This window comes from Ascaphus truei, chromosome 16, assembly GCF_040206685.1.
Source record: "Ascaphus truei isolate aAscTru1 chromosome 16, aAscTru1.hap1, whole genome shotgun sequence".
Classification (NCBI taxonomy): Eukaryota; Metazoa; Chordata; class Amphibia; order Anura; family Ascaphidae; genus Ascaphus; species Ascaphus truei.
Genome location: NC_134498.1, coordinates 43,719,586 through 43,730,703, shown reverse-complemented (window position 1 = coordinate 43,730,703; position 11,118 = coordinate 43,719,586). Strand labels below are relative to the sequence as shown.

At 43.5% G+C, this 11,118-nt stretch overlaps 1 protein-coding gene across 1 annotated transcript in view; it reads right to left on the bottom strand.

Annotated features, from left to right (window-relative positions):
• Positions 1 to 5,564: 5,564 nt before the first annotated feature.
• UBE2A (ubiquitin conjugating enzyme E2 A) overlaps positions 5,565 to 11,118 on the bottom strand; it is a 9,340-nt gene continuing 3,786 nt past the window's right edge. Inside the window, exons 4-6 of the mRNA XM_075573363.1 lie at positions 10,470 to 10,559; positions 7,590 to 7,678; positions 5,565 to 7,000 (exon numbers count right to left, since the gene is read on the bottom strand). Of these exons, the coding sequence (XP_075429478.1) occupies positions 6,872 to 7,000; positions 7,590 to 7,678; positions 10,470 to 10,559 (308 nt within the window). The 3' untranslated portion in view covers positions 5,565 to 6,871. The remainder of the gene's footprint in view (positions 7,001 to 7,589; positions 7,679 to 10,469; positions 10,560 to 11,118) is intronic.

Here is an 11,118-nt window from a genome sequence, read left to right as displayed (position 1 = left end):
CCCATAGCGGCTGACGCGCCACAGCGTGTTGTGCGCTGTGCCGCCAGGGGGGACCGGGACCGGCTCGGGAGGATTCCCCTGCTGGTGGGGAACTCGCGTGTGGCCACCCTCGCCAACGAGTGCAGCGGGACCAAGGCCTTAGCAACCTCCTTTGCTACCCTTGAGCTGTTTAGACCCCGTTTAAGGGCATGCTAAGTTGCTGGTTTCTGAATTTATTTTGTTAGCTTCTAGGATCAACGTGAAACAACATTTAGGGGACCACACAGCATTTATCCAAACCTGTATGCTGTGATCCAAAAGAGGATTTTACTAAATGCATTCAGGGAAGTCCCATTATAACCTGTTGCCTAAAAGCAACATCTGTGAGCAAGCCACTACTGTAATGTTTTGTTTTGTTTTTACCAATATGTTTGGTCTGTACAAGTCTGATAAGGAGGTTCTTAAAGCTGCAGTTCAAGCAATATCCTACATGTATGTTTAAAAAAAAAATCAGTTCTGTACTATGAGAAAATACTTGTAGCATTTAAAAAAATAAACAATTTTTAAGACATGTCTTTAATGTATTCTAATGTAACAAGCATTTTTGTTCCTATAGCAACCATTTACAAAGTCACTTCCCCTTCTGAAACAGCATCACCTGCCCTCTCTCTAGCTGTGAACCTAGTGCCTGCCTGGTCACATGATCTTCCCCACAGAACTTTGGCTGTCAGTGCAGCAAAAGAGGACCTAGGGTGCATTTAGTGAACCCTGAGCCAAATCTTCAGCGATCGATAACAGGAGAACGGATCGATCAGCAACTTCGCTAATCAATTGTCAGTGTGTAGATTGTACTGATGCGCATATTGAAAAAAATGTTTTTTTAAATGACAGCTTGAACTGCAGCTTTAATGGAAAGACAAGTAAATGCATCATTATCAACTTGTATTCTCTGGAAACCGCCACAGGAGGTCACTATTTTTCCAGCTACCACTGAAATACTTACAGTACAAAAGTTAAATATTCAGTGTGTTGAGTTCCTTGAACCAAATAATAATTTGAATGGAAACAGCAGCCTTTTTTTTTTTTAACATGTCTTGGAAATTCTGACAAAGAGAACGAGATCTCTCCAGAGAACTATAAAAGTAGTAATTGTGGACAATATATAAGAACCACTCGTGTTGAAATTTATGAAGAAAATTTTCATTTTTTGCTGTAAGGCCAGGTCCCCGCTTGCTATTGTAACGCCCGCTGTGGCGGACGCTGCAGGGACAAAAGCTGCCCCACAATGGGGCCAGGCCCACTGCGAGGGTGGGCCGCTGCGCAGACACTGTCTCCTGCTCTCAAATGAATTGAGATCAGGACTTGCGATGGAGCACTAGGCCACGCCCGCCACGGTTCAGCCAATGAGGGTTAACCTGATGGGTGATGTCACGGCCACGCCCCTGTCACGCCCCCCCCTGCATCTCTCCCCCTGCAGCTCACTGCAGACCGGGGAACTCAGCTGCACGCGCCGCCAGCCTTGCAGACGCGCATGCAACGCAGGCAGCGGGGCCGTAGCCTAAGACCCTGCTGTGACGTTCGTGAGGATTTGGCCCGGGATTAAAGGGGTTACACCCCAATTGGCCACCCTCTAACCTCACCAGGGAGACAAGGGGTTAACTGGGCTGAGGTCCAGAAATGTGATTCAACCCTTGTTATAACATGAAAATGTATATTCCCCTGCTCCCATGTATTATTGTTATATCAGTGTCTGCATAACACACACACTGGGGCTTGGGTTAATATTATATGCATTGCTGTCCCTATTTTGGCAGGCTAGTCACTACCTGCAGGGCTGAATAACAGGAGCCGTTCCATTAAGACTGCTAATGTAGGAACGGAGTGAGCCAGCACCCTGATTGTTGGTGTGCAGCCTCAGGGTAACCCCCCAAGAACACACCTATTAAAAATATAACTTTGTCATAAGGGAAACATATTTTTGATAAAGTGCCTTTCTGTTGCAGTTAAAATGTACAGGCACGATGCTAATGTTTCTGCCTGCCTTTGTAATGCATTAAGGAACAAATGTTATGCATACCAGAACCAAATGTTGTGACACCTATGAGCTGGGTCACTTGCCTATGCAAGCAGAGCAGCTTGCTAGAATTTACATAGCCTGGTGATCAAAGGCTAATTACCTAATTGTTTATACGGGACCCAGAAACTGGAGTGGGTTGTGAGCGTTAAAACTCACACTTACAAACCAAGGTATCCTGCAAGAATAAACATAACACGGGACAAATGTGTCCCCCTTCCCCCAGGGGTCCCTGCTTCAAAGGATTTATTGATGGGGGCAAGGGGTGGGGCTACCCAAGGAGAAAATCAGAATGGGTGATCTTATTAAATATAAGAATATTATGAGATGTCCTTGGCTGAACATGCTAACAGTTACATATGTGTATTCGTGGGACTTACCCGCAACTAATGGTTACAAACACCTGATGTTTAGCCGGTTCGAACAGACAAATATTAATATCTCTCTTAATTTTAATATTACACGGTAATATTTGGTCTCATTGTGAGCGTCAGGCGTGACGGAATGTATTAATATGTCTCACATGCCAGTAAGTACTACTGAATTGAAGTTATTAAGTTATTTAGATAGGGAAAAGCAGTTTTTAAACGTCGTGGGGTGGGAGGAGTTTTACTCTGAGGAAAACTGTCAACTTCACCACTGATTTATGAGAGGGGCTGGGTTTAGGTGGTGTTCAATGGGAAATAATTGTATAAGAACCAGGCTCAGCCTATGGCTATTGTCCTTCATGTTCTGCAGGTGTCCTGCATGTATTGCTGTGATGACTACATCTGAACCTGAATTATGGAAGAAATGGCCCATCCTGTAAACTGATGGCTTTCTTGTCCTAAACCTTAAGTGTCTATATTTTGCCTGTTATTTGTATATTTTGTGTGTTCACCTTTATCAAAGAATAAATTATATTTTATCATATCTAAGTCTCGTCTCAGTTCAACCCAGTTATAAATATATATTATCTTTTATATATATTTGTGTGTAAATTACAGCCTGCCATAAAGTCACCGTGACAGGCTTGTAATTAACTGGTGGCAGCGGTGGGATTGAACTGGACCTGTATTACTAGTATTCTGCGGGATACTGTGATACAGTGGGAACTTGATGGTAATTGCAAGTTCCTGGGACTAAAGATATTGAACACACAGTGTACAACATATAACACAAGATATGGCACCTCCTCACTGTTCCCCTACTTGTGAGAAGCATTGCCTCCAGAACCAAAGTGCCGGCCATCCGTCTGACTGGAGCCGGGCACCGAGACCGGAGGAGTGCATCAAGTCGGCGCGGGGGCCAGCAGCCAGCAAGGCTGAGAGAAAGACAGCAATGGGTGAGCATGAAACCCGGCAGGCTGAGCAAAGATCCACAGCTGCAGCTGCTGTAACCATCACACCGCCCGGAGAGCAGGGAATGGACCCAGCTCCGGGACGGCAGAGACTTGTGGAGGGAGCTTGTGGTCTCAGAGACCACAGCAGTCTTGCACCAGGAGAGGTAACGGCCGTTGCGGTGGCCCGTCCATTTTCCCTGAAAGAGCTAGCACTGGTGTGTGCGTCGGCAAGACGTGGTTCCCGGCGAAGTGGACCCAGTTCCTGCTCACCGGCACCTTTCAGTCCAAGGCCCTTCGGAGCGACGACCCGTTCTCTTCTGTGTATCCAGATCTCTTCCGCGTCACGGGAGATCGCCTCTCGAGACTTCCGTATAGCACTCAGAAGCGTTCGGTCGCTCAGTGTGACAGTTCTCCAGCGTTATCCTTCCACAAGCAAAGGCTCCAACTCTGCTTCCCAACTAGTTTCGCCGATAATGGCTTCGTCAGGGGCACAGTGTCATCACTTATATTTGTGCTTACATTGGGTATTTTTCCTATATTATTCCTCTGGGCTCTGAGCTGATCTGGTCATTGTGCTGGAGGATACAAGTCCTATCGTGGAGGATACAGTTGGTTGAACAGACGGAGAGGGGTTACCATCTTATGGAGAACTTGATCAATTGCTGGTTTTTAGCTATTATCCTGTAAGTGTAATTCTTCTAGCAGGATTTGCTGCTTCTTTTATACAGATGCGGTTTTCTATTTTTCTTTTTCTCCCATGCGCTATAGGTCCAAGTGTTCCTGTGCACCTATCTTCCTGTGTCTGACAGCTGCTAAGAGTGTGAGCTCCTCAGGCCAGTGATTGTGTTGGGAGAAATGTTTTGTCAAGAAATCCTTACCCCTCCAGTGTTTGGCACATAAATGATCAGAATCCATCATGTTCAGATACTTTGTATTGTGCGCTTGGTTTTCACTCAGGATTCACCTTTGTCATGTGAAGGAAAACAAATTACCACTAGAGGGAATTCCTTTGCAAGGCGACCATGAGTTTAATTCAAAATAAGCGATAGATATTCTGTAATAGTTCGTTGTGAAAAAATAAAATAATGCAAGAATGACGAGACCCCCTGCTGAACATTTATATGTTGCAGTACAAGGAAATGACGCCAGGCGGACCACTCCAAACTTGCAGGAAAATCCTGTCTTCCTTCAAATGCCAATAGCTCCTCAGGCATTTTCAATGGTTAAATATTTAGCATTTTCCTTAGATATTTACCAGGGGGGAAAAAAATCAATTCAAAATGACTAGGATCAAACAAGGAAACATGTTACAGCTGCAGACCAAGCATTATCCTACGTTTTTTTTTTCTTAAATAAATCAGTTCTGTACTATGAGAAAATACTTGTAGCGTTTACAAAGTCACATCCCCTTCCTCTTCTGAAACAGGCTCTGGCACACCCCTTTTTTGAGCCCCGCCCTCTCTCTAGCAGTGCACCAGTTGCATCTAGTGACTGCCTGGTCACATGATCTTCCCCACAGAACTTTGCATCTTTGGTCCTCTTCTGCTGCACTGACAGCCCTTTAGTGAACCCCCGAGCCAAATCTTTGCTGATCAATCACAGGAGAACAGATCGATCGGCAACTTAGCTAATTACTTATTGTGTGGATTGTTTTAATGCACATATTAAAAGAGGAGGGGAAAAAAATGTATATCAATTTTAGCCACATCGTTTCAGAGGCTAGCAAACGTTACTTTAAAAAAAAAAAAAATGTTCTGAGTGAAACAAAACTGGTGGTAGAAATGCAAAAACATCTGCATAGTGCCACAGACCAGTGTTTTACAGTGAGCAGTTCTAATTCATTTGAAGACAGATATTTTATAAACTACCAGAGACACAGCCCCTGGCAGCATGTGCTGAGAAACCTCATGAGTAAGTAAATAACAGTCGGAAACAAACACACCATTCCTTTTAAACTGATTAAATAATTGTTTGTAAGCCACTTATTTTCATGTTTAGGATGCCTTGGTCACTAGAAGTAGGTTACATTATGTGGAACACAAAAAAGCAAAGACCTATTCCTATAAATAGAACTGGAACAGTATCCATGATGTAGGTTTTCCTGCACCAGTTTGGAGTTTATTTTTGGACTGAAAATTGCTAAAGAAAGGAAAAAAAAACAAACAAAAAAAAAAACCACTACAACCCAAATCGTGTCACCTATTTACATAAGAACTTTGGTAGGTTATGCTTTTATTTACAAGTGGAGAAAATGTACAGTTTTACATGGGTTACATGTGCAAAGTTTACCTCTAAAGTATAATTTGTGTTTGTGCTTAAAAAGACAATACACAATAATAGGCAATGTCAGTATTTGCTGATGACCGTAACAAAGCAAACAATGTGTTTACTGCATTCTTCATAAAAGTAAGGAAATTCTAAACTATTGATCACACATTTGCAAAGATTGAGTAACACTTGTTGCTCCGCACCTCAAATCAAACTTGTAAAAACAAAGATTTGTCACTGATAAATGCAAATCGGGTTCAATAACTGCACCAAAAAAAAAAAAGTCCACTGCATTTATCTGAAAAAAAATGAAAGTAGTAATTTTTACCTAAAAGCCTTTTAGCATACAAATTAGCCATCTTTACAGGACGTGGCAACGACGCGTTGCACAGCCGCGCACACCCAACCTGTCACAAAGATGCTTAGATAATTACATTATCTTACTAATAAACAGCACCCACTAGTTACAAAGTCAATTACATTTAACGTGGGGCAGTATTATTTGTCTTTAAATACTAAATCGGGGCGGCTTTTTTATTTTCTCTTTTTTTAAATAAAAACCGTACAAAACCTTAGCGCTGCACTTCATTCGTCATATTAAAATAAAAAAAGGATATTGTATCTACAGGGGTGTTTAACTCCAGTCCTCATGACACGGTCTGGGCTTAGGGAATATCCCAGCTTCAGCACAGGTGGATCAGTCTTTGACCCTGAACCACCTGTGCTGAAGCTGGGATAACCCTTAAAACCTTACCTATTGGGGGGGGGTTCTTGAGGACTGGAGTTGAGCACCTCCATAACTAGCTCCGACAGATCTGCACCACTGATGTCAAAAAGTGCTTGTCACTTTGTATTTTTACAATCATCCCTTTTATTAAACTACTGTACACAGGCACCACTTTATATTTCGATGGTCACTACAGCAGTGCATGACAATCAATCAAAGACTGGGAGGTGAACTCCTGCAGAAAATAAAAAGATGTAGGAGAAAGGAATTGTTTTGCAAGTAACCCACGCATGGTACATTTGACTTTAACACGGAGGCTCTCAGATGTCCGAGGGGAGGGGGGAGAGTGGGGAGAAGCGCCAGCAGAGGGGCAGGAAGGTGACGACAGCACAACAGCCATTTGGCGTTCAACAAATGTAAAGATTCTAGGAAGAGGAAGATCACTCAAAACACTTCATATATATATTTTCCTCGTCAGAGTGTTCATAAAACGGGCTAAGGGTCAACAATCACGCCAGCTTTGTTCTACTATCGCAGAGACCCGCTTCTCGTATTCCCGCTTGTTTTCCTGGTACAGCTGAGCCGCCTGGCTGTTTGCAGGACTGTTCGGATTTGGTTCATCCAGCAGCGACTGGGTGGAAGGAAAAAGAAAATGGTTATTTCATCCCCCTCCATCAGCAGCAAGAAATACATAGCCATTTAAAGCGGCAAAACAGGAAATCTTATGGGGTTTTTTTTTTTTTAAATAAAAATCAGTTCGGTAGTATTAGATTAAAATAGTAACTTTTTATTATTGAACTCTTAATGCCATTTTTAATGAGTTTAATATACTGAGCATCCTGTGATTTCTATAGCAGGCTTTAGCACACCTCCCCAGCAGCGCAAGATCTTTGTAACACTTTCCTGCCCGTGATCATGTGTTGCCAATATTCCCTGTAGTTTGAGCTGCAAACTGTAACAATCATCATTGTTACCTTAGTAATATCAGGATACATTGTAGCTGCTGAGTTACAATGACTGAAGGAGTGATTGAAACTGAAAGTTAGGCACACAATCAGGATTTTTACAGATTTATAAACAGGAGCACCAAACGATTGCCAGCTTAGGAATGTAGAATTATATATTGTCATAGGCGTTACATATAAAAATGAGGGGGGGTGGGGAGAATGTAATATTGCGGCTTTAAAAACAACATGTGTATATATAATGAGGGTACCTACCTGTATGGAGGTTAAAATTGAGGACACATCATAAGTTGGACTCCAACGATTTTGAAGAATATCCAGACATATACTGCCGTCGGCATATACTACAAAAAAAAATATATATTCAATCTATTACTACTGTGTGATTGTTTTTTTTTAGGGCTGCCAAAAAAACCCACAAATACACACATTTTCGTAACTTTAGCCAAAGCGATGACTTATTTATTTATTTATAAAATGTGTTACCAGGCAGTAATACATTGAGAGTTACCTCTCGTTTTCAAGTATGTCCTGGGCCCGGGTCATGGTGCCTTCGCTGTGGGGGCGTGACGGAGCTGCTTCACCCTCATTGAGCAAACCGCTCACGTGACCGGCCTGTCGCATCAAGAAATCAGTTTGAACTGATTTCTTGCGCAACACGCGCCCCCTCCCGCACACTGCCTTAAGGCAGCCTGTTTGCACAGCGTGCGGAAGCCGCCGCGCGGCCTGTGGCACCACGGCCCCAGCGTTACACTTAAAAACCAATCTGATGGAGAGACAAACAAAAACATGTTCTCCAAGGACGAGGATGTGTAAAGACACTCCCCATCGTACAGCAAAGTCACTGCCTGGGAAGGTAACATTCTCTTCCCCTCCAATATTAAACTCAATGGTTTCCTAAATTAAATATTTTAAAGGGGTTAAATAAATACAACTGGATGAGGTGCACGCAATTGTAGCTTAGAGTGGATATCCATACGCTTTTACAATTATACTTCAATGTGAACGGCTCAGTCTGGCAAGCGAGATGGAATTAATGAGTAATTTGACAGATTGAATCTTTTCACCGCCAGTGATTCTAAGGCTGCGGCCACACTGCCGCTGATCGCATGGTGTTTCGCGACGTTACTTCTAGCAATTTAAAGTTACATGTCCCCGCTCACGCGGTGCGCGCTCGTGCGCACGCTCACCCACGCTTGGCGCTTACAAACAAAAACTAAAAACCTGACTTTGAACTGAGCTCAGCTTACCTGCAACACCCCCCCCCCCGCGCGCACACTTGCGAAGTAGCGCGGACACCTGTCGCTCATGCTTCGGGAGCTGGTGACGTCACCGCCCTCCAAGCATGAGCGCCGTCAGCGCCAGAGTGGCTGCAGCCCAACACAGTGCTTTACAAGTTTCCCTCAGCAAGGTGAAAATTCATGTCCGCTGTACACAATTCTCCACCCTAGGAGTACAGCGATGTTGAAGGGTCAGTGAAAGTTATATTGTGCTGGAAATTTGGTTTTTTTCCTATTATAAATGGGTCTACTTTTAATCTATTTATCAAGAAGATGGCGGCCATGGCTTCTTCCCCCAAAGCCCTAACCCAGGGGAGGCCAACTCCAGTAGTCAAGGGCCACCAACATGTCAGGTATTGGGGGATATCGATGCTTCAGCACAGGTGACTCAGTCAGTAAAAGACTGAGCCACTGATTGAGCCCCCTGTGCTGAAGCAGGGATAGCCCCAAATATCTGACCTGCTGGTGGCTCCTGAAGACTGGAGTTGGTCACCCGTGTCCTATCCCCACACAAAATATTGCGATTTTAGTGCCAGAATAACACCCCAGCATCACGAGCAAGTTATCACTTGTGCAGCTCGAACAGCTGCGACCTCCTCTTCAGATCACAGCATTAGTGTGCTGACTTTTGTGACCGTCAGTCAGCACCAGAACAGCACTCAACCCCCGCACGCAATGAGCTGTACAGTTGCTTTCCTATGCTGAAGACGACTGTAGTCCCATTTACTCCAACGGCACTGATCTATTCTACAGCACTGGGAAGTGGATTCATGGCATACTGAATACGTTCGTAAAGCAATCATACCATCTTTAATGCTGCCAGGAGGAACATGGAGTTGCCGGCTAAATTGAATGCCAATAATTACTACGGATGGCGCCTCCGGTTCCAGCCCGCTCTGTGGGCAGCCCGCCCGCCCCCCCCCCCCCACAGCGCAGTGTTCACCTGCTACTACTGCTTGTAAAAAGTCAGGTGAAACGTGCTCATGCTTTAAGTGCGCGCAGAGCGGGGTTCCCGTGTGGGAGCCACGTGGGGAGCGAGACGAAACCGGAGATTATCTGTAGGCTTTGCAAGTAAGTCGCAAACGTTACATTTTGGGTGCAAGATCGAATTGCCACAGAATCTGTATTTAAATAGATGTAGCCCGACTATTTGTACTTTTCCCATGCTACATGGCTTGCAATACACAAAACATGCAGCACCCAAATAATTCGTTTGTAGAAAAAGAAAAAGAACAGAATACTGTGGCAAGACCAGTTTTTAAAGCGGCAATCTAAGCCGTTTTTCCTAGTATTATTTTGCATAGGATTGAAGCGGGGGCTGAACACCGTTAAATTCAGCTCTGTGAACCCCGCTTCCGAAGATACTTGCCTCCGTAGTGGGTGCCGTTAGCCACTCCGGCTCGCATCCAGGGTTCATATTATGGCCGCATTTCAAAGCTCCTGCGGGCCAATAGGAAGCTGTGATGTGTCACAGTGCAGATTCCTTTCGGCCCCGCGTGATACGGGAGCTTTCAAACAGCACAGATACTGGCACCCCCTTTTTAGGTAAATAGGGGATCTCCGGAGCTGAAATGAATGGGATTCAACTTCAGAGACCCCCTGATTCAATAGTGTGTGTGCGCTTGCGCAAAATTTAAACGGGAATTGTTCCTTTAAAATGCATTTGAAATCTGTCAATGTTTCGATGTCCACGTCGCACCTTCATCATGACTTGTTTAGCTTTAAAGACTGCGAAGATATGACTTGTACCACTAATACAGAGCTATTTTTGTTACATATACAAATAAACACATTTATTGTCCACAATACAGTGCATCACAGATTTACATACCTTGCATTACAAACTTATACTTACCATTTGGATGAAACATTTTAGACACAAATCTAACTGTTGGTGGTTTATTTGGATATTCTTCAGTGAATTCTATCGTAAGTTTAAAAGTCCCTAAAAACAAAACAAAAAAAACACACAAGAGATTTTAAACCAAACGTTGCATGTGAACAGTTCTTCAAATGTCCATCTCAGTTTCCAAAAACCAACTAATTAAGTGTATTGGTTAAAACTATTTTAATCACATACCATGACAAGACTTCAGAAATTCCCCATGTGTAATTAGTGTTCACAATGATGGCTGCAGCTACAGCAAAATAATATTTAAAGCTAGACATTATTATGGGTGGATCTCTATAAAATGAAAGGAAGATGACAGTGCAATAGAGATCAGGAAGGCCCGATACATCCTTCCAACCCCGCTGAGCTGCCCAGGCTTCCTTCATCTTTTAACCAATCTTTAGTTGGGAACATGCTATACTACAAGTAAATAATTTAAGTTAGCATCTAGAACGGGATAGATATCTATATCTATTTTACCCATGTTAAAAAGGACCAGAAAAAGAATATGGGTTTGTGAAAAATCCTTAATTTACATAATGAGATGGAAACAATTTCTATTTCGCGGTGGCCTTTGTGGGGTTTTTGCAGTCGTAGGTCAACTGCAGCAGAA